The 27960-nt window shown below is 44.3% G+C and overlaps 2 protein-coding genes across 6 annotated transcripts in view; one reads left to right on the top strand and one right to left on the bottom strand.

Moving 5' to 3' along the window:
• rabep2 (rabaptin, RAB GTPase binding effector protein 2) overlaps nucleotides 1-9605 on the top strand; it is a 49802-nt gene extending 40197 nt beyond the window's left edge. For all 4 annotated transcript variants that reach the window (XM_059012479.1, XM_059012478.1, XM_059012477.1 and 1 more), the window contains 5 exons: nucleotides 97-175; nucleotides 367-378; nucleotides 5767-5933; nucleotides 7909-8025; nucleotides 8255-9605. In XM_059012479.1, the coding sequence (XP_058868462.1) occupies nucleotides 97-175; nucleotides 367-378; nucleotides 5767-5933; nucleotides 7909-8025; nucleotides 8255-8356 (477 nt within the window). In that variant the 3' untranslated portion in view covers nucleotides 8357-9605. The remainder of the gene's footprint in view (nucleotides 1-96; nucleotides 176-366; nucleotides 379-5766; nucleotides 5934-7908; nucleotides 8026-8254) is intronic.
• Nucleotides 9606-9914: 309 nt separating this feature from the next.
• The window catches only part of LOC117399047 (sarcoplasmic/endoplasmic reticulum calcium ATPase 1), a 55616-nt gene continuing 37570 nt past the window's right edge, over nucleotides 9915-27960 (bottom strand). The window contains exons 12-23 of one of the 2 annotated variants that reach the window (XM_059012476.1): nucleotides 27687-27812; nucleotides 27291-27509; nucleotides 26751-26862; nucleotides 25223-25446; nucleotides 24822-25042; nucleotides 23809-24011; nucleotides 23198-23283; nucleotides 20220-20353; nucleotides 19844-19961; nucleotides 18046-18163; nucleotides 16930-16973; nucleotides 9915-10218 (exon numbers count right to left, since the gene is read on the bottom strand). In XM_059012476.1, the coding sequence (XP_058868459.1) occupies nucleotides 16969-16973; nucleotides 18046-18163; nucleotides 19844-19961; nucleotides 20220-20353; nucleotides 23198-23283; nucleotides 23809-24011; nucleotides 24822-25042; nucleotides 25223-25446; nucleotides 26751-26862; nucleotides 27291-27509; nucleotides 27687-27812 (1566 nt within the window). In that variant the 3' untranslated portion in view covers nucleotides 9915-10218; nucleotides 16930-16968. The remainder of the gene's footprint in view (nucleotides 10219-16929; nucleotides 16974-18045; nucleotides 18164-19843; nucleotides 19962-20219; nucleotides 20354-23197; nucleotides 23284-23808; nucleotides 24012-24821; nucleotides 25043-25222; nucleotides 25447-26750; nucleotides 26863-27290; nucleotides 27510-27686; nucleotides 27813-27960) is intronic. The other variant, XM_059012475.1, reaches the window with a different exon arrangement.

Here is a 27960-nt window from a genome sequence, read left to right as displayed (position 1 = left end):
TATCTCCCTCTGTATCTGTCTCTCTGTATCTGTGTATCTCTCTCTGTATTTCTCTGTATCTCTCTCTGACCTGTGCTGTATTTGCTCTCCCTGCAGGGGGTGCACTCTGAGGAGAGGCTGAGGATCGAGATCGTGAATCTCAGAGAGCAGTTGGAGACTCGCACGGAGATGTGTGGTGAGGGTTGTGTGTGTGTGTGTGTGTGTGTGTGTGTAACAGTAATGATAATACAACCAATGATGATGTAATTGAAATATTGAAAGTGAGGATTATATTGATAATGACTGTATTATTAACAATAATAATAATTATAATATATTAATGATAATATTATTTCCTCTTTTTTTTTCTCTCTCTAACAATTACAGAAGTCCTAGAGGGTGAGTTTTTTATGTTTGATTTCAGTTTTCCTGTCAGTCTTTGTTTCTCCCTGTCTCTGTCTCTCCCTCTGTCTCTGTCAGTCTATATGCCTCTCTGTCTTAAGTGTTTCTTTCAAAACTGCACACTTGAGATGAATGGGGTTATTTTTTCAGCTACAGTCTTTTTAATATTGGGGCTGCTGCTGGGTTCGCATTAACAAAGGTCTGTCTGTCTGACTGTCTCTCTCTCTCTGTCTCATTGTTGTCTATCTGTCTCTCTGTCTGTCTCTCTCTGTCTCGTTCTCTGTCTGTATGTGTGTGTATCTCTCTCACTGTTGTCTATCTGTCTCTCTGTCTGTCTCTGTGTCTCGTTCTCTGTCTGTCTCTATGTGTGTGTATCTCTCTCTCATTGTCTGTCTCTCTGTGTCTCATTGTTGTCTGTCTGTCTTTCTGTCTGTCTCTTACCCCTTTCACACAAACGAGTTATGACTGCTCAGAACCGGCACTGATGCAGCATTTTGGTCTGTGTGAATTTCCTATGCCGTCACAGAGCTGTCATATTTAATGCCATCTCTGAAGCATCTCTGCCACTGTGTGAAAGACTATGCCAGCACTGAATTGCTATAGTGTTGGGTATTTTTGTCGTCTGTGTTACAAGCTTTCATTTTTTTCAAATACAATGGCTGATATTAATAGTAATTCCAGTCCAGAAGAAGTTAAGGAATTGTTAACTTTACCGGCTGACGAGGAGGTGAATTCACAAATAGACAGGACGGTGGTGATGGTGCATGAGTGTAGATACAGCCATTGCCGTAACAACGATTTGTTGACAGACAGGTTTGAATGTTGTACTCGCATGATCCCTTTGGCTGTGTGAAAGGGTTATGATGGTATTATATCGCCATAGATTGCACAATTTTGTGCTGTGTGAATGGGTATTTAAAAAATAAATTAATTAATTAATTAACCGTCTCTGAGACGGCTCAGTAGCACCTTGTGTGTAACGGTATCTGTCTCTGAAATTCTTTATTGGCATGTCAACCTTGGTGGTATTGCAAAAGCAGTGAAATACAGTATATAATATAAACATTATGAACATCAATATAAAAAGTAAATAATGAAAAGGAATAATTCAATAGAGGCAGGAATGTAAAACGGAACAAACCGTCCTGTTTCGAAGGCCAGGTGGTGGTCACTAAGTCTGTATTTGAATTGATATTATTCCATAATGTTTCCCTAATGTGGTTTTGGTTGATAGATTCCTCTATTTCTGTGAGTTATTTATTAATACAGTCTGCGCCACTTTATGGGGACGATTAGGCTGTAGCAGCTACTATTTGAGGTTCTGCTACATCTAAGGCAGTGCTGCCCAAACCCGGTCCTGGAGAGCCCCTATCCAGTAAGTTTTGGAGGTCACCCTAAATCGCTAATTTCTAAAGACTGGGAACACATGGAAGTTATTGATCAATTAAGCAAATAACTTGTTCAATTGAGGGAACTCTGGTCATTGGGCCAGTTTACATGCTGAGTAAATGTCATGACTTGTTTACTGTCGTGACTTATTTAAGGTGGTACGGTCTGGATTACAATTTTAGTTAGTTTTGGTTTATGTTTGAATACAAATGTAATACATTATACAAAAATCAAATACAACATGAAGTTTCAAAGCAGGAATTAAGTTAAACAAACCAAAACGATCTAAAATTATAATTCAGCCGTACCACCTTAAATAAGTCATGACAGTAGATAGATAAGTAATGACATTTTCCCAGCATGTAATCCAGATTATTGAGGGCTGAAAAGGGTAGTTCATTTTTTGTACCAAATGATCTCTAAATGACTTCATTTAATAAATTACCTGCTTAATTGATCACAATGAAATTGTTCCAGGTGTTAAGAAATTGATGATTAAAGGTTACCTGTAAAACCTGCTGGATAGGGGCTCTCCAGGACCGGGTTTGGGCAGCACTGCTCCAAGGGATATAATACTGTGGTTTTTTATTAAATATATAAATGATGGATATTCCCTGGATGTTTATGAAATGTTATTTCAATACCATGTGTGTTGTCCTGTTTTAATTTTGTTAATGAATTAATGGTTCTTGTATAATACTGCATTTCATTGACAGTTTATTGTGGCATTTTAACTGACGTACTAAAAGCTTTGAGCCAGGTTGCTTAGTAACCAGTTTAGGGGTCCTTTAGAAGCAGCTGCGCACATGTCTCCTTGCTTGCTTTTTAGTCCGGGATTAAGGCGCGGTGGTGATGGGTTCTGTGATTTTAGTTGAGAACATTGAACACAACATGAAATTTCACCAAAAAAAACACACAAAAAAAAAACGCTTGTTTCACGGTTTAGCTAATGATGTTGAACTAGCTTGGTTTCCTTACTTTGCAATGTAGTCGTTCACACTTTCAATTTTTTCAGCGCTGTCAATTGATTTAAACATACATGCAGGTGCAACTCTACTGCCCGATTTTTGTCAACCTGCAGCTGCATTTTTCAATGCCTGTCGGGTCTTTGACTCCAATCAAGTGAAGTATCTCAGCATAGCTGAGAAAGAAGTGTTTGAGGCCATTCTACTGTATTGAAGACAACTGTGTAGCACAGCGTGAATACCGTGCTTACTACAAAAGTGTCAGTGAAATGAAATGCGACGTTTACCAGTTATTGAAAAACATGGAAACGAGAGTCCCAACTCTTGCTGTAAACGTTTTCTGCATCCAAAAATGTACTTCGGGATGACGGGCGCTCCGGAAAGGCATCAAACACGTACAGCATGTGGTATCGGAATAATATGTAATCAAACAAACCACAAGGTGAAACAACTGCAAACTACCACCGCAGAAGCAACAGAGCCACACAGAGGCAGTCTCTGAACTTCAAGCGTTATTTTTTAAAGGTGTGCAAAACCTGCAGGTTTTGTTTGTTGTCCTGTACAAACCCCACCAAATGTTATGCAAAACGAACATTTGTGTTTACAGTTGTGTATGCTGTGAAGCTTACCGTTTTTTACAGAATCAAACCTTGAACCTGATGCTGTGATAATCATAATACATAAATATTTAGATTCATTTTCCCTTTTTCCTACTTCTATTGACAGACTAATTCTATGTTTATGTAGGTGATGTATATTGTATTAAAAAAATACAGTTGAATTTTCCTCCCTGTGACTTCACACATTCCCCCTCTTCTTGCCTGATGTTGAACAAATATACTGTGACTGCGCCGTGATTTTTAGTACAAATTTATGTGATAGAATCCCAGCCTAACTTATCAGTTATTAAAATAAGAATCACTAATCAAATAAAAAATGTCACTCTCCTCCATCTAAAATATAGAGAATTTACCACAGAATGGTCAAGCATTAAAAGAAGTGGAGTGTCTCAATATCACACCTGCTGTGAATACTGCCAGGCAAACTTCTCTAGTCTGCTCTAGTAAGCAAACTTGTTAAATTTGCAGACGACACAAAAATAGGAGGAGTGGCAAACACTGCTGCAGCAGCAAATGTCATTCAAAATTGATCTAGATAGCATTGAGAACTGGGCAGACACATGGCAAATTACATTTAATAGAGAAAAGTGAGAAGTACTGCACACAGGCAATAAAGAGACCTCATCTAGAATATTGTGTTCAGTTCTGGTCACCTCGTTACAAAAAGGATATTGCTGTTCTAGAAAGAGTGCAAGAAGAGCGACCAGAATTATCCCGGGTTTAAAAGGCATGTCGTATGCAGACAGGCTAAAATAATTTAATCTATTCAGACTTGAACAAAGACTAAGCGGTGATCTGATTCAAACATTCAAAATCCTAAAAGGTATAGACAATGTCGACCCAGGGGGCTTTTTCGACCTGAAAAAAGAAACAAGGACCAGGGGTCACAAATGGAGATTAGATAAAGGGGCATTCAGAACAGAAAATAGGAGGCACATGTTTACACAGAAAATTGTGAGGGTCTGGAACCAACTCCCCAGTAATTTTTTTGAAGCTGACACCCTGGGATCCTTCAAGAAGCTGCTTGATGAGATTCTGAGATCAATAAGCTACTAACAACCAAACGAGCAAGATGGGCTGAATGGCCTCCTCTCGTTTGTAAACTTTCTTATGTTCTGTGAACACTGCCGGACAGACTTCTCTGTGAAACGTGGTGGGTGTCATGACTGTGTCACTCACGTGGGTATGAAGAAACACCAGCAATAAGCAAAATCTGACCTCCCCATTACTGTATGTTTGTGCAAATGGGTTTTGAGGTTTAACTCGCTTTAAATAATGAATTAATTATTGGATATTACAAAGCATTTTGTGTGTTGATAGTAGCAGAGTGTAAAAGGTTGAATATTTCAGTCCAGGCTTGACAGCACTCACTCTTCATTACTAATATTTAAATCCTGAATAAACAGAATTCCAAATTTGTTGGTTTCTCAGCGGCCCGAGAAACCACAGGAGACTCAAGCAGCTCCTTCAAGAGTTCAACGTTATTTACGCAAGTCACAGGGCAATCATGTACTCGCTGCGCTACTCAAAACTGTCTTGCTCTGAAAAGCGATCTCCGTTCATAATTTGAAAATACTGTATCCCAATTAAACAAAGTGACGTCCCAATTAAACGACATAAATAGCGTTGTGAAGAAGCGTCTCCCAGAGTTGTCTCTCATTTAAGCAGCAATCCTGATTATCAGTATCCTGATAAAGCGGCGCCACGTATTTTTCATTTTTCAGATGTGTTTGTTGTATTTTAGCGTCTCACTGTACCGAGGCGTCATTCTGGGTTGTTTGGATGATGTTTGTGGTTTGATAACTGTCTTAGCTTTTTCCTCACACTTTTACACTCATCATCAAACCATTTTTCTCTGGGTTTATGTTTTTGGTAGTTTTTCAAGTTGACTATTTTTATATTTGTTTTTGTAGCTATTTTATTTAGGTTCTTTACAAAATAAATGTACTCATTTTCCATTAGGTTGATATTGTTTGTTTTGGAATGTGTTTATAGGCGTTTTATTTCATCATTGTCAGTTGTGTTCTTGTATTGCTCAGTTGTGTTTGAAGCTCACCTGTAGGAGTGGAGAAGCGTGTACAGTTTACAGGGATGTGTCTGAGAGCTGCTGGGCTGCAGTGTTGTTATAAACACAGTGATTTGGTTGTGGTCTGACGGGGGTTTCTCTGTGTCTCTCTCTCTCTCTCTGTCTCTGTGTGTCTCTCTCTCTCTCTCTCTGTCTCTGTGTCTCTCTCTCTCTCTCTCTCTCTCTCTCTCTCTCTGTCTGTCTGTCTGTCTGTCTGTCTCATTGTTAACCCTCTGACTGCAGCGCTCCAGTTCAAAGACAGTCAGTAATGTTTTTTTTAAAGAATGTGTCCCTCTGGGTGTGTTTTATATTCATGTTTCTCTCTCTGTCTTGTTAACCCTTGCAGTGCAGCTCTGCAGTCTCCGGACAGAGTCTGATCGGGTTCAGGGTGAGAAGCAGCAGCTCTTCTCTCAGATGGAGTGTGAGCTGCAGGAGAGCCGCAGTGCCGTGATCAGCCTGAAGGAGGCGCTATCACAGCTGCAGGGGCGTGCAGAGGAGGACAGCACTGAGAGGGTGAGCAGTAACAAATCAGGAACCGGCACCCTGTTTCAATAGCGACAGTTTTATATATTAAACTGGACTGTGGATCCAGCAATGATTCAGACAGCACCCCTGAGTTTCAATAGCCATAATATTTTATATTATACTGGACTGTGGCTCCAGCAATGATTCAGACAGCCCCCCTGAGTTTCAAGAGCCACAGTTTTATATTGTATACTTAGTGTTACACGTTTTTGTTTTTACCCAGGAATTTTTCTGAGTTTATTTTACATACACAGTGCTCCCTCGCTAGAACGCGGGTCTCAGCGTTATAAAAGGGGGAGGAGGTGGGGGGTGCCGCGGGACACAACACAAATCTGACCAAAATACAAAATAAAATAACTCCCTCTCTATGAATACATAGTGAAGCAAAAATGTAACTTTCCATGAATTAACCATGCATAAAGCCATGTAATCAAAAATATATTAACAAAAAAAAAAAAATGGTAACATTCCCACTTGTGGATCATTTTAATGAGCAGTTTTTAAACTATAAATGTCCTGGCTAAACGGCGGTCGGGAGTTCAGTTCGAATCGACAGACAATCAAACGAAGTGCGAGAAGGAGAACGGGTCGGGCGAGGGGAAGAGGGAATGGACTCGCCCTGGGTTCGACTGCCGGAGCGGGGCTGAAGTGTCTCGTCTCCCGGAGAAAGCCGCAGCTCCACTCGCAGCAAAAAAAGTAAATTCATTAGGAAAGATAACCGCGTAATAGGCCTAATATTTATTTAGCGAATGCTGAATAAGATGTCTGTGTTATAAAGTGCCAGCGCAGCTTTTCTCCTGTTCAGATACTGCATCAAAAGGGAGGGACAGAAACAAAAGTCAGGCTGAGAAGTTTACAGTTTGAACAACACTGGTACTGTGTTTACTGGAGAAATATTGCATGAATCACTAGTATAGGGAATTGGGGGACATATCTGAGGCGCGTTATAACCGAGAGCCTTATAGCGAGGGAGCACTGTATTAAAATAGGGATAAAATCAGTAAAAAATCTCAGTATACACACTTTACATGTGGAATATAATGCGTAGTAGTTCTGGTTTCTGTCCCTGGTATGTATGATGAAGCAGAATCTGTGCAAGTCGAGGCCACATTAGCTGGTACTTTGCGAACGTTTGGGCAATAGACATGTCAAAAATCACACTGGACATTTCCATCAATTTGTTCCATAAGTTTAGCAAGTAAATCCTCACCATTTTATGTCAGATAATTACGATTAAGATTGTCAGCGTTAGCGTTACTGTTTTAGCTGACTGACAGTACGAAGTCACCAATATACCTCTCGGCAATAAACAGTGGCTGTCCAGCAAACCACAGCGCTCTGACAAACTCATTAACAACATTCTGCGCTCTCTTTATTAAAGTGTGTGTAAAAGCAGGATAAATGGGTTGCTTGTCTCTCCGTTCACTTTCTTGTTTTAGTTTAATGCGTCGCTTATTTTTCAGTATGTTCTTTTATTGTCAGCGTGAACACGTGCCTCAATGCAGCAGTATTTGCAGCGCTGTGCATCCTCTCCTTATCTGACTGACTTCTGCTATTTTTATATCAAACTTTGATTGGCCAACTTAATCAGGTGATAATGTGTTTGTGAAGAGACGGAGAACCATGTTTCGAATGTTATTTGATCCTCTGACGTCTAAACGTCTGCTGTATCCTAGGATACAGAGTAGGGCAGCTTATTACAATGTCGGAGTCAAAATAAAACAGCATTTTAATCAAAATATTGTGTATTTCCTAGAAAATTGTACTGGGAAAATGTTGAGTAGTAGACAAAAAATCGGGTATAAATCAGTAAAAACTGACGTCCAGTTAAAAAAAAAAAAAAAAAAAAAAAAATCCTGTGATGTTTAAGTAAAATTCAGCATAAACCGGAAACGTGGAACTCTGTGTGTAGTATGCAGCAGTGACGTGATTGTATATTCTCTCTCCTCCCCCCGTCTCCCAGGCTGCTCTTCAGAAGCTCTTCTCCGAGGAGAGGAATAAGTGTCAGTGTCTGCAGGCGGAGCTTGATACCAGCGAGGGGGTGCAGAGAGATTTCGTCAGGCTGTCCCAGATGCTGCAGGTGAGACTGGGAGGGTCTGGGGGAGACTGGAAAAGACTTGGAAGGTCTGGGGGAGACTGGGAGGGGCTGGGGGGTAATGGAGAGCGGCTGGGGAGACTGGGAGAAAAGAGACTCTGTGTGTGTGTGTGTGTCTCTCATCCCTGTCTCTCTCTCTCTCACCCTGTCTCACCCTTTCCTCTCTCTCCCTGTCTTACTCTCTCCTCTCATCTCTCTCCCTCTCATCTCTCAGATGCGATTGGAGCAGGTTCGACAGGCCGATTCCCTCGAGCAGATCAGAGACATTCTTGACCACACCCACATCTCTGACATCCGTGACCTCAAGGAGCAGTGAGCCAACCAGCTCAGCCAACCACAGCCCCAGCTGCAATGTCTATAGAGATATACTGAATCTGACTACTTCTGATTACAAGCTCTTGAGATTAAAGTTTTGGGACTAAGCAATAGTTTATATACTGGATGCAATGCATTTCAAGAGAGCTATACTGTACCATAGTTGGGGCTGGATTTTTTTCACAGTAAAACATGGTTTATTTTACTCTCTGTAATTAGGTATTTCAAGATATTTCATGATTTAAACATGATATTTGTTAAAGCAGAAAAAATAGCATTGTGTCATTCAAAATTGATCATTTTTTCCAGTTACTATACAACAAATGTTCCTAAATATTGAAATATACACCGTTTTTAAAGACATTCTGTTTTCACCATCAGTGAATTATCAAACAAAACAAAAACATAAATAAGTTAAAATAACAGCAGGCACGTGAACTGCCCCCTTGTACTGCACAGAGTGATCTTTAGCAGAAATATTTCCAATCTTTAATGCAGCAGCTGCTGTCTTTTCGTTGAAGAAATCGCACAGCTCTGTGCAGTGTGTTCAAACTAAACCGACTGCCAGCTTAGGGCGTCAGTAAGGCAAACGTTGGCTGTATTTATTTAAGTGATAATTCAAATTATTTTGAGAAATTTGAATTTTCACAGGGAACTACACATTACACAGCAATGGGAAATCCAGTGATAACCGTGAAAAAAATATAGCCTCATTATACTGCAGTATAACGATAATGTTACTGCAGTATACTGTACTATATTGATCCATAATTCCTGTTTTCACTATGAGTTTAAATATACACACCAGCGCTTGTTACCTTTACACACTGTGGCTAATCAAGCTGGAATGGGTGAAGCCCCTACGCAATAGAGATCTTATTTTCACCCCTGCAATAATAATGCTGGTTATCATCGCAGGGATGGGAATCAGACTCCCGTTGCATAGCAGTCATTCCTGGTTCTGCTATGAGTTTAATAAGACGCACTTGAGCTTGTTTCCTGCTCACACTGTGGCTAATCAAGCTGGTAGGAAAACCTGGACTGGGTGAAACTGCTGCGCAATAGGAGTCTTATTCCCATCCCTGTCTAACTTCTGTTACTGTAATAAGAGTATTTATAAACACTGTTCTTTGTTACATCTGTAAAACGGACCTAACCTTTAAAACTCAGGCATTCCACTGCGGGATTTACTACATAAAACCTGCTGTAAATGTGTGAATTTATTATATAAATATACACATTGTACATAACGGCTGTGTTGTCATTGTTTTCTTTATATGGACACCATGTTGGGTAGCTGCTGTAGTTCTGTACAGGGTTTTATATTAATGGTATATAGTGTGGTCCTGCCAGCATTGCCCTGTGTGCAGTACAGTACAGTACAGCGAGGCTCTGTGTGTGAGTGAGTGAGTGTGTGTGTGTGTCTCGGTGTGTGTCTCAGTGTGAGCGTTGTGGCGTGTGTGTCTTTCTTTGTGTGTCTCGGTGTCTGTCTCAGTGTCATGTGTCTCTTTGTGTCTGTGTGAGTGTGTCTCAGCGTGTGTCTCAAAGCACGACGACACTGTCAGTTATATATTTTTTATTTTATAATTTTATTATTGGTACACCCTCTTCATTCGTTTAATATAATTAAATTATTATTGCTAGTATCAGCACCAGTATCCCTCCATTATTCTTTCTGTTGCTCATATTAATCACAGGTGAGCAGCTGGTTTCTCTTGGCTCTCTCCACTTCTTGTCAATTTTATTTTTTCATATTTTGTTGTTTGTTTCCAAGTTCTTTTTTGTTTGTTTCTTTTCTTCTTTCTGTAGTTTCTTCTTTGTTTTTTTATTGCCATTTCTTCATCACTAAATTCTCATCTTTATCTGGAGAGCGAGAGAGAGAGGGGGAGGAAGGGGGGGGAGAGAGATGTATCTAAGTCCTGGAGAAAATAATAAGTAGGAAATATAAATCCACCCCTGCATTGATTTTAAAGTAATTCTTACAAATGTTAATAAGAATAAAAAGTGCCCTTATATATACAGTGTGTGTGTGTGTATAGTGTGTGTTTACAGTGTGTGTGTGTGTATAGTGTGTGTATACAGTGTGTGTGTATACTGTGTGTGTGTGTACAGTGTGTGTGTATAGTGAGTGTGTGTATACATTCTAATTGGCTGTCTGCTACACGCTGAGGGAGGGGCCAGTCTAATTCATTGTAGAGGCTACACAACACAAAGTGAATGAAGACAAACGACTCCATTCTCTGCTTCAGAAACCAACCTGCATTATTATTATTAGTAGTAATAATAATAATAATATAAAAGTGTTTGTGGCTACTGTACCCCTAATCATGTTAAGAGTGTGTTTCATGGTCTTGCACTCTTCCTAAAGTAATAATGTTGTGTTAGGTGTCTCTCTCTATTATAATATTATAAATTAATATGTGGTGTGTCTGGTGTTTCTGGAATTAGAATGGAAAAATTGAATATTATTATTATTATTATTATTATTATTATTATTATTATTATTATTATTATTATTATTTCTTAGCAGACACCCTTATCCAGGGAGACTTATAATTGTTACAAGATATCACATTATTTTTACATACAATTACATTATTTTTTACACATTATTTTTACATACAATTAACCATTTATACAGTTGGGTTTTTACTGGAGCAATCTAGGTAAAGTACCTTGCTCAAGGGTACAGCAGCAGTGTCCCCTACCTGGGATTGAACCCACAACCCTCCAGAGTCAATATACAGTGTATATACAGTACTGTGCAAAAGTTTTAGGCAGGTGTGAAAAAATGCTGTAAAGTAAGAATGCTTTCAAAAATAGACATGTTAATAGTTTATATTTATCAATTAACAAAATGCAAAGTGAGTGAACAGAAGAAAAATCTACATCAAATCAATATTTGGTGTAACCACCCTTTGCCTTCAAAACAGCATCAATTCTTCTAGGTACACTTGCACACAGTTTTTGAAGGAACTCGGCAGGTAGCTTGGCCCAAACATCTTGGAGAACTAACCACAGTTCTTCTGTGGATTTAGGCAGCCTCAGTTGCTTCTCTCTCTTCATGTAATCCCAGACAGACTCGATGATGTTGAGATCAGGGCTCTGTGGGGGCCATACCATCACTTCAAGGACTCCTTGTTCTACGTTGCCCGTTTCTTTGTGCTTCTTCAAAAGAGCTTGGACAGCACATCTGGAAATCCCTGTCTGCCTTGAAATTTCTGCCTGGGAGAGACCTTGCTGATGCAGTATAACTCCCTTGTGTCTTGTTGCTGTGCTCAGTCTTGCCATGGTGTATGACTTTTGACAGTAAACTGTCTTCAGCAACCTCACCTTGTTAGCTGAGTTTGGCTGTTCCTCACCCAGTGTTATTCCTCCTACACAGCTGTTTCTGTTTCAGTTAATGCTTGTGTTTCAACCTACATATTGAATTGATGATCATTAGCACCTGTTTGGTATAATTGTTTAATCATACACCTGACTATATGCCTACAAAATCCCTGACTTTGTGCAAGTGTACCTAGAAGAATTGATGCTGTTTTGAAGGCAAAGGGTGGTCACACCAAATATGGATTTGATTTAGATTTTTCTTCTGTTGACTCACTTTGCATTTAGTTAATTGATAAATGTAATCTATTAACATGTCTATTTTTGAAAGCATTCTTACTTTACAGCATTTTTTCACACCTGCCTAAAACTTTTGCACAGTACTGTATATATATATATATATATATATATATATATATATATATATATATATATATATATCTGTCTCACACACAGTGGAGTGCACATTTATAAAAACACCCTATTGCTTATATATGGGGTGTTTTTATAAATACTGCGGCTGACTCGACTTTGCAAGCCATTGTCTCAGCCACCAGCGAATTAAGTGTTTTGTTTGAAGGAAGGCGCTTTATACCCCAGCAACTGTCTGGGTTTGCATTAGGTAACGCTGCGGGCAGACGAATCAGAGCGCTCTTGTAAGTAAATACATAAGTATAGCAGTGTGGAGTAGTGGTTAGGGCTCTGGACTCTTGACCGGAGGGTTGTGGGTTCAATCCCCAGTGGGGGACACTGCTGTTGTACCCTTGAGCAAGGTACTTTACCTAGATTGCTCCAGTAAAAACCCAACTGTATAAATGGGTAATTGTATGTAAAAATAATGTGAAATAATGTATAATGTGATATCTTGTAACAATTGTAAGTCGCCCTGGATAAGGGCGTCTGCTAAGAAATAAATAATAATAATATAGGTTGTTTTAATTGTAAGTTAGTTATTGCTAGTTTAATGCTGTAACATGAGCGAGTGGTGTTGATTTAACAATTTGCCAAATTGCAGCAGGGTGCGGCTGACTCGAGTAATTTGCAAGCCATTGTCTGATGCACACAACTCTTGACATCCAGGAAACTAAATATGCACTGACACTAACCTAATGCACAGCACTCCGTGCCAGCTCACCGAAGGGCCTTATCACCAAAGGGTATGTAGTCTAAGCTGTGGTAGTCCACACGAGGACAGACCAGTGTGGACCGGCTGCAAAATCTATCCAAGCATCGAATGTGAAGGCTTTAACTCCAGACCAGGTTTGCATACATTTCTTTCTTTTCTTTTTATTAATTAATGCTCTAGCTCCTCCTGTACCTGTCTGTTTTCGCCTCCCTCTCGGCACCACCCTCTCCCATAGCCATTTCTGTTTCCTTTCCTCTAGTGCTCCCTACCATGACTAACTAATATCCCTGTAATCCTCTCCTCCTTTCTGTTATCTAGCTTCTCCCTGCCGCTGTAAATCCAACTCCCCTAACCTGATCTCCCTGCCTCTCCCCCTCTCCTCTCCTCACTCTCCCATGCGCACTCTCTAGCACCCTGTGGAATTGTCGCTCGGCTTCCAACAAAGCTGACTTTATCTCTGCCTTTGCCTCTCACCTCTCTCTTGACTTCCTAGCTCTCACTGAAACCTGGATCTCCCCTGATAACACTACCACTCCGGCCGCCCTTTCCTCGCTCTATGTCCTTTCCCATTCTCTTCGCCCCTCTGGACTGCTCTCTCCCTCCCTGCTCTATTCGGTCCCCCCTGCTCTCTCCTCTCTCTCTGTCAGCAAGTTTGAGTTTCACGCTGTTGAAATGGACCCCTTACTATCCCTGTTGATCTATTAGGTGACTTCAACATCCGCCTCTCCAACCCCAACCACTCTGCTGGATTTCTTCTCCTTCTTCACTCCTTTGCTTTCTGCCTCTCCGTCTTCACCAGGGACTGCTTCCCACCCACCCTCTCATTCACGCGATATCTCTGATCACTACTTTATCTCCTCTGTCGCTCCCATCCCTTCCTACTCTGCAGATCCCCTCTGTCACCTTTCATCAAAACCTCTGTTCTCTGTCCCCCTAGGTCTTCTCCTCTGCTGCACTCTTCTTCTCCTCCCTCACCTCCTGCCTCGACTCCCTTTGCCCCCTGGCCCCTCTACCTGCCCGCCCCAGCCCCGGCTCTGCTCCGTACTAAACTGCGCTCTGCTGAAAAGAAATGGAAGAAAACCAATCTCTCTGCTGCCTTGGATCTCTATCGCTCGCTCCTCTCTTCTCCTCTACACTAACCTCTGCTAAACGCTCCTACTTCCACTAACAGAGGAGATTAGAGGAGAAACCTCAAAACGGAGTGAGGTAACCAGTGGTGTACCACAGGGATCAGTATTAGGTCCTCTGCTATTCCTAATCTACATTAATGATTTAGATTCTGGTATAGTAAGCAAACTTGTTAAATTTGCAGACGACACAAAAAATAGGAGCAATGGCAAACACTGTTGCAGCAGCAAAGGTCATTCAAAATGATTTAGACAGCATTCAGAACTGGGCAGACATATGTCAAATGACATTTAATATAGAAAAGTGTAAAGTACTGCACACAGGCAATAAAAATGTGCATTATAAATATCATATGGGAGATACTGAAATTGAAGAAGGAATCTATGAAAAAGACCTAGGAGTTTATGTTGACTCAGAAATGTCTTCATCTAGACAATGTGGGGAAGCTATAAAAAAAAGGCCAACAAGATGTTCGGATATATTGTGAAAAGTGTTGAATTTAAATCAAGGGAAGTAATGTTAAAACTTTACAATGCATAAGTAAGACCTCACCTAGAATATTGTGTTCAGTTCTGGTCACCTCTTTACAAAAAGGATATTGCTGCTCTAGAAAGAGTGCAAAGAAGAGCGACCAGAATTATCCCGGGTTTAAAAGGCATGTCGTATGCAGACAGGCTAAAAGAATTGAATCTATTCAGTCTTGAACAAAGACGACTACGCAGTGATCTGATTCAAGCATTCAAAATTCTAAGGTATTGACAATGTCAACCCAGGGGACTTTTTTGACCTGAAAAAAGAAACAAGGACCAGGGGTCACAAATGGAGATTAGATAAAGGGGCATTCAGAACAGAAAATAGAAGGCACTTTTTTACACAGAGAATTGTGAGGGTCTGGAACCAACTCCCCAGTAATGTTGTTGAAGCTGACACCCTGGGATCCTTCAAGAAGCTGCTTGATGAGATTCTGGGATCAATAAGCTACGAACAACCAAACAAGCAAGATGGGCTGAATGGCCTCTTCTCGTTTGTAAACTTTCTTATGTTCTTATTTCCTCCCATATCTCTACCTGTCTCTCGGCCATCGCATTCTGGATGCACTAGCATCATCTCAAACTCAACCAATCCAAATCAGACCTCCCCCCCCTCTTACTCCCCCACCGCTGATCTCTCTATACCTCTTGAATCCACCACCCTCTTTCCCTCCTCATCCACCAAGAACCTCTGTGTCACCCTCGACCTCTCCCTCTCCTACTCTCTGTGCATCCCTACTCTGGCACGTTCCTATCGCTTCTTCCTCAGCAACATATGCAGAATTCGTCCCTTCCTCACCGACTACTCCACACTGCAACTCCCTCCTGGCCAGCCTCCCTGCCTCTGTTATCCGTCCGCTCCAGCTCGTCCAAAACTCTGCTGCTTGCGTTGTCTTTTCCCTTCCTCGTTTCTCCCACGCTACACCGCTGCTCCGCTCGCATCCACTTGAAAACTCTTGTCTTCGCCTATCGCTGTCTCGACCTTTCTGTTCCCTCCTATCTCCAGCCTATCATTTCTCCCTGCACCCCGTCTCGCCCTCTCCACTCTTCTACCACCAGCAGATTAGCTGTACCCCCCCCTCCGCTCCCCCGCTTCCAGAGCCCGCTTTTTCTCCACCCTTGCCCCTCAGTGGTGGAAAAACTTAGTATAGCTATCAGGACTGCTCAGTCCCTGATCACCTTCCGGCGCCTCCTCAAGACACACCTGTTCAGATAGCATCTGTAAACCTTGCAACTCTCGACTATACTGGACTATATGGCACCCAATTGTACCAGTACTTGCATCAGTTTGTACTGTATTCTACTACTGCTCTTAATTATAACTATTTCCTGTATCTTGTACTTGATTTTACTCTTATAGGTATTTGCGATTGCATGTATTTGAAATCGTTCATTCACTGTACTTACTATGTGCTCATACTGGACTTCACTGGTATAAAATATTTTACTATACGATAACTACTCGCTCTTAAATGTAATTACTTACTGTATTCCTTATTTTGCTCTCATATGAATTTGATCTTATTTTCTAGTGATTTTACTGTACTTTATATCTGCTCTTATCTGTAATGTGATATTCTATAATGTGATACTTTGTATTGTGATATCAACTGTAAGTCACCCTGGATAAGGGGGCATCTGCTAAGAAATATATATATATATATATATATATATATATATATATATATATATATACACACACACTCACAAAGGGTAAATACATGACACTAGAAGTTGTTTAAGATGCCTGATTAAAGCACAAACTGGTCTAACTGTGTACGTGTATGTATATTATTATTATTTATTTCTTAGCAGACGCCCTTATCCAGGGCGACTTACAATTGTTACAAGATATCACATTATTTTTACATACAATTCCCCATTTATACAGTTGGGTTTTTACTGGAGCAATCTAGGTAAAGTACCTTGCTCAAGGGTACAGCAGCAGTGTCCCCCACCTGGGATTGAACCCACGACCCTCCGGTCCAGAGCTCTAACCACTAGTGCGTGCGTGCGTGTGCGTGTGTGTGTGTGTTATAACAAGTAGCTTTCGAGTCAAGGTGAAAGAAAGTAGTAACTATAGAACTGTGGGTACTTGGGATTTATGCAAATATCAGAATTACAAGAGCCAATCAAATCGTGTGAAAGTCAACAAAAGGCTACATTCTACATTCACAGTGTTTTAAGTCAAAGCACAGTATCTGCAGACATGTTTCGCCCTGCTTGGGGCTCATTATATATATATATATATATATATATATATATATATATATACTTTTAGCTCAGCCAGCTGCCCAAAGTTTTCAATATGTTTCAATTATATATATATATGTATATATATATGTATATATATATAGACAGACAGACAGATAGACACGTGGACAGCCAAAAAGGGACGTGAGGGCAGACAGGAAGATGAAGCATGCAGCAGTAAGGAGAGAGGAATGGAGGGTTATGGGATACCTGTTTTTAGTCAGGTGCGAGGAGAATGGAGGGACAGGTTTATGCTGAAATAGAAAAAAGAGGTGGTTAGAAAGTTATCAAGGGAGAAAAGGAGGGATGGAGGGGGAATGGGAATACCACGTACTGGAAGGATCTGCGTTATCGGGGTACCTAGTTATTGATTTTGGGGTGAGTGGGAAGTTAGAAAGGGGGTACCCCGTGTATTAGTGGTAGATAACTGAGGTCTAGTCAATAGTCTACAGTCTCACTGATGAGACTGTAGGTGCATTATACAGACACACTGTGCGGTGTTTACTGCAGGACTACGGGAGACTGGTTTGGGGAATCTGCTGGAAATTAGTTAACGGTTTAAAATCAAGTGGTAGGATGTCAGCTCATAGAAAGATCATGTAAATCGTACAAGTGTCTGAGATCTGGAAAAAAAATTTGAAATCAGATGGGATTGAAGATTCTGATCCCTGATGCTGACTTGGTAGAAAAAAATAACTTTGGAACCTCTTGGAATGAACATTCTACAGCATCATGACATCAGCCATAGAATTCTTGAAAAATACCATGTTTACTGCACCGTGTTTACTATACTTTATACTGCACTGTGTTTACTGCACTGTGTATACTGCACTGTATTTACTATACTTTATACTGCACTCTGTTTACTGCACTGTGTTTACTGCACTGTGTTTACTGCACCGTGTTTACTATACTTTATACTGCACTGTGTTTACTGCACTGTGTTTACTGCACTGTGTTTACTGCACCGTGTTTACTATACTTTATACTGCACTGTGTTTACTGCACTGTGTTTACTGCACCGTGTTTACTATACTTTATACTGCACTCTGTTTACTGCACTGTGTTTACTGCACTGTGTTTACCGCACCATGTTTAATGTATTGTGTTAGTGTTTTTCTTTCTACTCAGCCGAGGGGCTTTTTCCCGAAACGTCCTGAAATAAATGATTTTCTTTAACCATTTAAACCTTGTGTGTACATTGTGTGTTTCATTTGCGTACGCCGCAATTATACCTCCTTTCAAACCTATAGAGATAGGTAGATATATAGATCAAATAATGCACGAGGTGGCCAGTGGTCCTTGGTCGTGATCAGTGGTACTCACGCTCCAGGCAGTTGCGAGCCACAAATTTGAGCAGCTCATCCAGACCGATGACCGGCAGAGAAATCTTGAGAACCACGATCCACTGAGTCACTGTTAGCTGAGTGAGCTTAAAAATCATCTAGAGGAGAGAAGAGAGAGGGGTTAGAGTACTGAGAGAGGAGAGGAGAGGGAGGGGTTAGAGTACTGAGAGGAGAGGAGAGGGAGGGGTTAGAGTACTAAGAGAGAGGGAGGGGTTAGCATACTGAGAGGAGAGGAGAGAGGGAGGGGTTAGAGTACTGAGAGGAGAGGAGAGGGAGGGGTTAGAGTACTGAGAGGAGAGGAGAGAGGGAGGGGTTAGAGTACTGAGAGGAGAGGAGAGGGAGGGGTTAGAGTACTGAGAGGAGAGGAGAGAGAGAGGGGTTAGAGTACTGAGAGGAGAGGAGAGGGAGGGGTTAGAGTACTGAGAGGAGAGGAGAGAGGGAGGGGTTAGAGTACTGAGAGGAGAGGAGAGAGGGAGGGGTTAGAGTACTGAGAGGAGAGGAGAGAGGGAGGGGTTAGAGTACTGAGAGGAGAGGAGAGGGAGGGGTTAGAGTACTGAGAGGAGAGGAGAGAGAGAGGGGTTAGAGTACTGAGAGCAGAGGAGAGGAGAGAGGGATGGGTTAGAGTACTGAGAGGAGAGGAGAGGGAGGGGTTAGAGTACTGAGAGGAGAGGAGAGAGAGAGGGGTTAGAGTACTGAGAGGAGAGGAGAGAGGGAGGGGTTAGAGTACTGAGAGGAGAGGAGAGAGGGAGGGGTTAGAGTACTGAGAGGAGAGGAGAGAGGGAGGGGTTAGAGTACTGAGAGAGAAGAGAGAGGGGTTAGAGTACTGAGAGAGAAGAGAGAGGGGTTAGAGTACTGAGAGAGAGGGAGGGGTTAGAGTACTGAGAGGAGAGGAGAGGGAGGGGTTAGATTACTTAGAGAGAGGGAGGGGTTAGAGTACTGAGAGGAGAGGAGAGAGGGAGGGGTTAGAGTACTGAGAGGAGAGGAGAGGAGAGAGGGAGGGGTTAGAGTACTGAGAGGAGAGGAGAGAGGGAGGGGTTAGTGTACTGAGAGGAGAGGAGAGGGAGGGGTTAGAGTACTGAGAGAGAGGGAGGGGTTAGAGTACTGAGAGAGGAGAGGGAGGGGTTAGAGTACTGAGAGAGGAGAGGGAGGGGTTAGAGTACTGAGAGAGGAGAGGGAGGGGTTAGAGTACTGAGGAGAGGAGAGGGAGGGGTTAGAGTACTTAGAGAGAGGGAGGGGTTAGAGTACTGTGAGGAGAGGAGAGAGGGAGGGGTTAGAGTACTGAGAGAGAGGGAGGGGTTAGAGTACTGAGAGAGGAGAGGGAGGGGTTAGAGTACTGAGGAGAGGAGAGGGAGGGGTTAGAGTACTTAGAGAGAGGGAGGGGTTAGAGTACTGTGAGGAGAGGAGAGAGGGAGGGGTTAGAGTACTTAGAGAGAGGGAGGGGTTAGAGTACTGTGAGGAGAGGAGAGAGGGAGGGGTTAGAGTACTGAGAGGAAAGGAGAGAGGGAGGGGTTAGAGTACTGAGAGGAGAGAGGGAGGGGTTAGAGTACTGAGAGGAGAGGAGAGGGAGGGGTTAGAGTACTGAGAGAGGAGAGGAGAGAGGGAGGGTTAGAGTACTGTGAGGAGAGGAGAGAGGGAGGGGTTAGAGTACTGAGAGGAAAGGAGAGAGGGAGGGGTTAGAGTACTGAGAGGAGAGGAGAGGGAGGGGTTAGAGTACTGAGAGGAGAGGAGAGAGGGAGGGGTTAGAGTACTGAAAGAGGGAGAGGGAAGGTGGTTCTTACAGGCAGAGGATCGACGTAGAGGATGAGGAAGTGCAGAGACATGGAGAGGCAGATTGATCCCAACAGCCAGCAGTTAACCCAGGGAGGCATCCTGATCAGAGACTGGTTCTCAGAGAGGCTGTGGGGAGGGGAGGGGAGAGAAAGAGAGGAGAGGGAGAGGAGAGAAAGGAGAAAGGGTTACTTTATAAGTGTAAGTGTTTTCCCTGAGTGTTTGACATCCTGTCTGCAATCCTAGTTTCTAGTGTAGTTTACTTTGGTGCAGTCAGCAGGATCTGTATAATTGATGTCAGGACAGACACACACACAGACAGACAGACAGACACACTCTATCGAAAAAACCCTGGGCGAGTGGGTTTGTTTTAAGCGTGTGACTTGCCTGTTGAGGGCGTTGCACATCTCGATGGTGACCAGCACAGACAGAGCCATCGTCATGGGAGCAGGAGACTCGAACACCTTGCACGACACACCCTCGAAATCAGGGTTATCCTCTGTGCACTGCATGAAGTGAGACTGAGGAGAGAGGGAGAGAGAGGGAGTGTGAGAGGAGAGAGGGTGTGTGAGAGGAGAGAGGGGGGTGTGTGAGAGGCGAGAGAGAGGGAGTGTGAGAGAGGAGAGAGGGAGGGAGTGTGAGAGGAGAGAGGGGGTGTGAGAGAGGCGAGAGAGAGGGAGTGTGTGTGAGAGGGAGAGAACTTGGAAAACAAATATAAATCCTATTGAGAAAATAAAAATTAAATCACATAATAAACTAGAATGCTATCTGCCCCTAAAAAAAGAGTTTATCCTGGCAGAATATCTTGTCAGGGTCAACAATATAAAACAAAGGTACAGACTCAGTGACCACTGCCTGGCCATTGAAACTGGCCGACATAAAAAATCCTGGAAAACCAAAGAAAAGAGGCTGTGCTGTTACTGTGATCTGGGAGGGGTCGAGACAGAGATGCATTTCCTGTTACACTGCACCAATACACACAAACCAGGGACACGTTCTGAGGGTGGGTGTATAGGGGAGGGAGGGAGGTGTAATGAAGGTGGGTGTATAGGGGAGGGAGGGAGGTGGTAATGAGGGAGGGTGTATAGGGGAGGGAGGGAGGTGTAATGAGGGTGGGTGTATAGGGGAGGGAGGGAGGTGTAATGAAGGTGGGTGTATAGGGGAGGGAGGGAGGTGTAATGAAGGTGGGTGTATAGGGGAGGGAGGGAGGTGTAATGAGGGTGGGTGTATAGGGAGGGGAGGGAGGGAGGGAGGTGTAATGAGGGTGGGTGTATAGAGCAGAGAGAGGAGTGAAAGTCAGTCCCAGCCCTGTCCCTCGGCCACACTGAGGTGAAGTGCCTGCTGTACGCAGATGACCTGGTCCTACTGGGTCCGCCTGTTCCTCACACTGAGGTGAAGTGCCTGCTGTACGCAGATGACCTGGTCCTACTGGGTCCTCCTATTCCTCACACTGAGGTGAAGTGCCTGCTGTACGCAGATGACCTGGTCCTACTCGGTCCTCCTGTCCCTCACACTGAGGTGAAATGCCTGATGTACGCAGATGACCTGGTCCTCCTGTCCCTCACACTGAGGTGAAGTGCCTGCTGTACGCAGATGACCTGGTCCTACTGGGTCCTCCTATTCCTCACACTGAGGTGAAGTGCCTGCTGTACGCAGATGACCTGGTCCTACTCGGTCCTCCTGTCCCTCACACTGAGATGAAGTGCCTGCTGTACGCAGATGACCTGGTCCTCCTGTCCCTCACACTGAGGTGAAGTGCCTGCTATACGCAGATGACCTGGTCCTACTGGGTCCTCCTATTCCTCACACTGAGGTGAAGTGCCTGCTGTACGCAGATGACCTGGTCCTACTCGGTCCTCCTGTCCCTCACACTGAGATGAAGTGCCTGCTGTACGCAGATAACCTGGTCCTCCTGTCCCTCACACTGAGGTGAAGTGCCTGCTGTACCCAGATGACCTGGTCCTACTGGGTCCTCCTGTCCCTCACACTGAGGTGAAGTGCCTGCTGTATGTAGATGACCTGGTCCTACTGGGTCCTCCTGTCCCTCACACTGAGGTGAAGTGCCTGCTGTACGCAGATGACCTGGTCCTACTGGGTCCTCCTATTCCTCACACTGAGATGAAGTGCCTGCTGTACGCAGATGACCTGGTCCTACTGGGTCCTCCTATTCCTCACACTGAGATGAAGTGCCTGCTGTACGCAGATGACCTGGTCCTACTGGGCCCTCCTGTTCCTCACACTGCACAATGTCTGCAGCACAACCTGACACTGCTGGAGGCCTGCTGTAAAACACGAGCTCTAGAGGTCAACCTAACAAGACTAGAATCGTGGTGTTCCAAATAAAGCCCAACAACAACCACGAAAAAAATTAAATTCTATTTCAGCAAACACAGAAAACTTGGTCTCACATTAAGCACATTAGGAGGTTACAATCTGGAAATCAAAGCACTAAAAGAGAAAGCTCTCAGAGCATACTACACCATTAAAAACACTGGCTGCATTTAATATTCCTACAGCATTATTATTCAAGATGTTTGACATCATAATTCAGCCAATCCTGCTCTCTGGGAGTGAAGTGTGGGGTACAGTCATGAGTGCAGATTACTCAAAGTGGGCTAAAACCCCCCAGAAATACAAGAGGAGGAGAAGGGAAAGGGTGTGAGAGGAGAGAGGAATTTCTCTGTCTCTCTGTTTCTCTCTGTGTCTGTCTGTCAGAATGCCCTGCATGCCTCTTCTTTTAGTGCATTCACTGCCAGGTTAAAGCTCCCTGACACACTCATAGTCAGACCCAGGTAGTGAGCGGTACCCGTTCCCTGAGATCTGGCTTTTTGCTGGAAGTCCATAACTCTGGTCTTGACCAGGTTTACTGCCAGTGCCCAGTTCTGACAGTACTACTCCAGTACTAGACCCTGCTTTGTGGGGGGCAGCAGGACCAGGTCATCTGCATACAGCAGGAATTGAATTTCTGTGCTGTGTAAAGTGAGACCAAGGACTGTTCCAGCACTGTAGCCAACTCATTGATGTAGAACAGTGTTGGGTAGCCCTGTCTCACTCCACGACCCTGTGTGAAGAATTCTGTTCTTTTGTCACCAATTTTCACACCACACTTCTTTTCTGAATACACTTTATTATGTCACATACTTTATCCTCTACACCTCTGTATCTGTCATTTCTCTCTCTCTCTCTCTATCTCTATCTCTCATTTCTCTATCTCTCTCTCTCTCTCTATCTCTCATTTCTCTCTCTCTCTATCTCTATCTCTATCTCTCATTTCTCTATCTCTCTCTCTCTCTATCTCTCATTTCTCTCTCTCTCTCTATCTCTCATTTCTCTCTCTATCTCTATCTTTATCTCAGTTTCCTCACCAGCTGATAGTAAGAGACTTCGGGTCCTTCCTCAGCGTACATGAACCACCAGGCAGCGGCTCCAACAGTGGCAGCACCAACGTAGGCTAAGAGAGAGAGAGAGAGAGAGAGAAAGAAAGAGAGAGAGAGAGAGAGAGAGAGAGAGAGAGAAAGAGAGAAAGAGAAAGAGAGAGAGAGAAAGAGAAAGAGAGAGAGAGAAAGAGAAAGAGAGAGAGAGAGAGAGAGAACATCAAAACAATATCATACTAGATACTTAGTACTTAGTTAAAAAGAGCAGAGACATACACACAGAGACACACACACACACAGACACACACACACATAGACACACACACAGAGAGACACACACATAGAGACACGCAGACATACACACAGAGGGACAGACAGACAGAGGAGGAGGTATATTGTTCAAAGGGAAGGGAACAATGGCTTTTTTGTGTTTGTTAGGTTCTGTAATTGTATTTCTGTTTTATTATTTCTGTTTTGTATTATAAAAGCTTTGGCAATACCTGAGCGCTCTCGTCATGCCAATAAAGCATTTTTGAATTGAATTGAATTGAATTGAATTGACAGAGGGACAGACAGACACACAGACAGACAGAGGGACTCACCTCCAATGGCCAGGTATCTGAAGAACAGCCAGCCGGAGATGAGGGGCTCCTTGGCACTGCGGGGGGGCTTGCCCATGATGTCCAGGTCGGGGGGGTTGAACCCGAGGGCCGTCGCAGGGAGGCCGTCTGTAACGAGGTTCACCCAGAGCAGCTGAACGGGGATCAGAGCCTCGGGGAGTCCGAGCGCAGCAGTGAGGAAGATACTGAGGGAGAGGAGGAGAGACGAGGGGGTTAGAGAGAGGAGAGGGGAGAGAGAGGAGAGAGGAGAGAGAGGAGAGAGGAGAGAGAGGAGAGAGGGGAGATAGAGGAGAGAGAGGAGAGAGGGGAGAGAGAGGAGAGAGAGGAGGGGAGAGGGGAGAGAGAGGAGAGAGGAGAGAGAGGAGAGAGGAGAGAGGAGAGAGAGAGGAGAGAGGGGAGAGAGGAGAGAGGGGAGATAGAGGGGAGAGAGAGGAGAGAGGAGAGAGGAGAGAGAGGAGGGGAGAGGGGAGAGAGAGGAGAGAGGGGAGAGGGGAGAGAGAGGAGAGAGGAGAGAGGGGAGAGGGGAGAGAGAGGAGAGAGGGGAGAGGGGTTAGAGCAGTGGTCGGCAAGTAATTTAAATAGCGGGCCATTTGATCCCCAATTGCCGTTCCCCAATAAAACAGACACCCCTGAGGGTGGGTGTATAGGGGAGGGAGGGAGGTGTAATGAGGGTGGGTGTATAGGGGAGGGAGAGAGGTGTAATGAAGGTGGGTGTATAGGGGAGGGAGGGAGGGAGGGAGGTGTAATGAGGGTGGGTGTATAGGGGAGGGAGGGAGGTGTAATGAGGGTGGGTGTATAGGGGAGGGAGGGAGGGAGGTGTAATGAGGGTGGGTGTATAGGGGAGGGAGGTGTAATGATATATATATCTATATAGAGAGAGAGAGAGAAAGAGAGAGAGAGAGATAGAGATAGCTAGAGATATGTAGATAGACAGACAGCAGCCTCTCTCATCACACACACACACACACACACACACAGCAGCCTCTCTCTCTCACCACACCACCTCCCCCACGTTGGATGAGATGAGGTATCTGATGAATTGCTTCATGTTGTTGTAGATGGCTCTGCCCTCCTCCACGGCAGCCACGATGGAGGAGAAGTTATCATCGGCCAGCACCATCTCAGAGGCTGACTTCGCCACAGCTGTGCCAGAGCCCATCGCAATACCGATCTCAGCCTTCTTCAGAGCGGGGGCGTCATTCACTCCATCACCCGTCTGAGAGAGAGGGGGGGGGTCATCAATATGAGAGGGAGGAGAGGAGAGAGGAAATAGGAAAGGAGATCAGAGGAGAGGAGAGGAGAAGAAAGGGAATTCCCTTTTTAGAAGGAACACTACAATCTTGGATCTGATATAGATATTGATTGATATTGATATTTATTGATTCTGGCCTCTCACCATGGCAGTGATCTCGTCGAAGGACTGCAGGAACTCTACGATCTTGGATTTGTGGGACGGCTCCACTCTGGCGTAGCAGCACGCTCTCTTGACGGCCTCTCTCTGCTCGGCGGGGGGGAGGTCATCGAATTCACGGCCTGTGTAGGCGCGGCCTGTCACCTCCTCATCCTCCCCGAAGATCCCGATACGACGACAGATAGCCACCGCTGTGCCCTTGTTATCACCTGAGAGAGAGAGGGGAGAGTAGTTAATAAAGATATATACAGAGAGAGGGAGAAAGGAGAGTGGAGAGGAGAGAGGGGAGTGAGGAGAGAAGGGAGAGAGGAGAGGGGAGAGTACACCCTGCAGACCATTATTAACAACCATGTCAATCAGACCAAAGTGTTTGCTTGTTTCATTGACTTTAAAAAAGCCTTTGATTCAATCTGGCACCCTGGTCTCTTCTTCAAACTCCTCCAAAGTGGCATAGGACGTACAATATTATTAAATCAATGTACTCAGAAAATAACAGCGTGAAAATTTTAAAAAAAAGCAGACTTTTTCACACAAGGCAGGGGAGTGAGACAAGGGTGCAACTTGACCCCAACTCTCTTTAACATCTATGTGGATGAGTTGGCTACAGTGCTGGAGCATTCCTCTGTCCCAGGAGTAACTCTGGATGATGCTCAGATTAAATGCTTGCTCTATGCTGATGATCTGGTTCTGTTATCTCCCACAGAGCACGGGCTGCAGCAGAGTTTGAACCTGCTGGAGCAGTATTGTGAAACATGGGCTTTAAACAGAAACATGAACAAAACAAAAATTAAGATTTTCCAAAAGAAACCCAGGATACAGGGAAATAAATCCCAGTTCACTTTCACTGTTAAAACATTAGAGCACACAGCAAATTACACCTACCTGGGACTAATGATCAGTGCATCAGGGAGCTTTAGCCCAGCTGTGAGACAGAAAGCCAGCAGAGCTATTCATGCAATAAAGACTGCTCTAAATACAAGCTGGTCAGGCACACATTCATTCCCAAATTCACGAGGCACAGAAGTGACTTCACCCACCTCACAGAAAGACAATATTAGAGGTGGGGACAACAGCTGGACTAGCTGCAGAATATGTGACTGCCTGCCACAGTCTAAGAGGCAAAAACTAATCTGCACTGAAAATACGTCTATACATTCTGTCTGTGTGTTGTTTGTGTGTTTTCATACATTGTAAATTGCTTTGGCAAAACTTGTTTATTCTTGTCATGCCAATAATGGAATTAAACTGAGGAGAGAGGAGAGAGGAGAGAGGAGAGAGGAGAGAGGGGAGAAGAGAGAGGTTAATAAATATATTTATACGGAGAGAGGGCGTGAGAGAGAGACAGGGAGGGAGATATAGAGGGAGGAGAGACGGCAGAGGGGTTTAATAAAACAGATGGAGAGAGATAATAACTTAAAAGATAATAAGACAGATAGAAATAGAAGACAGATACATAGTGTGGCAAGGCGTGTGTGTGTGTGTGTTGTAAGCGTGTCGCTGGCGTGTTCCTCACCAGTGATCATGATGACACGGATGCCGGCAGCGCGGCACAGCTGGATGGATCCCGTCACCTCCTTGCGGGGGGGGTCCAGCATGCCAACACAGCCCACGAAGGTGAGGTCACACTAGGAGGGAGAGACAGGAGAGAGAAGGGAAGAACCATCAATACAGAGAGAGGAGAGGGGGAGGGAAGGGGAGTTGGGAGGGGGTACTCAAATTCAGAGAGAGGAGTAATGAGGAAAGGAAAGGGGGAGCAGGGAGGAGAGGAGGAGCAGATCCATGCACAGAGACAGACACAGAGAGACATAGGGAGACACACAGACAGACAGACACACAGAGAAACAGACAGACACACACACATAGACACACACACAGAGAGACACACAGACACACAGAGAGACAAAGACACACAGAGAGACAGACACACAGAGAGACACACAGACAGACAGACACACAGACACACACAGACAGACAGACACACAGAGACACAGACACACAGACACACAGAGAGACACACACAGACAGACAGACACACAGAGACACACACACACACCTCATATTCTACAAACTTGGTGGAGTCCTCGAGGTTCATCTCCTCCTTCTTGAGGGGCGAGTCGCGGGTGGCGAGGGCGAGGCAGCGCAGGGTGTCCCGGCCGGTCCCCCACTCCTTGATCACCGTCATGATCTTATCCTTCACAGGGGTGGTCAGGGGGACGCGGGTTGTCCCCACGCGGACGTAGGCACAGCGGTCAATCACTCCCTCGGGGGCGCCCTGGGGGGGGGGGGGGGGGTGAATGTTGAACAGAATGCAAGAAATTCAAATTGCATGTGTGATCCACACGGATGTGATTCTGGGACGGTGTTTGCTTGGAATTGCATGTGATTGATTGGCGTGTGATTGCGATTGTGTGTGGTTTGCGTGTGATTTGCGTGTGATTGCAGGACTCACCTTGACGAACAGCTTGCTCCCCACGGCTGCGCGGGAGGCCTTGGCGGGGGTGCAGTACACAGACATGGACTTCCTGTCTCGAGAGAACTCCAGAGTGAACTCCTTCTTCATCAACTGCTTGATGACCTGAGCGAGGAAGAGGGGAAGAGGGTGTTTAGAGAATAGGGGTAGAGGGGGAGAGTGTGTTTAAAGAGAAGGGTTGGAGAGGGAGAGGGTGTTTAGAGACCCTGTTTTAATGAGAGCAGCGGCAAAGGTGTGTTTACAGGGGTAGAAA

Source organism: Acipenser ruthenus, chromosome 44, assembly GCF_902713425.1.
Source record: "Acipenser ruthenus chromosome 44, fAciRut3.2 maternal haplotype, whole genome shotgun sequence".
In the NCBI taxonomy this organism is placed as follows: domain Eukaryota; kingdom Metazoa; phylum Chordata; class Actinopteri; order Acipenseriformes; family Acipenseridae; genus Acipenser; species Acipenser ruthenus.
The sequence above is the reverse complement of the archived record's forward strand: the minus strand, read 5'-3'. Positions and strand labels throughout refer to the sequence as shown.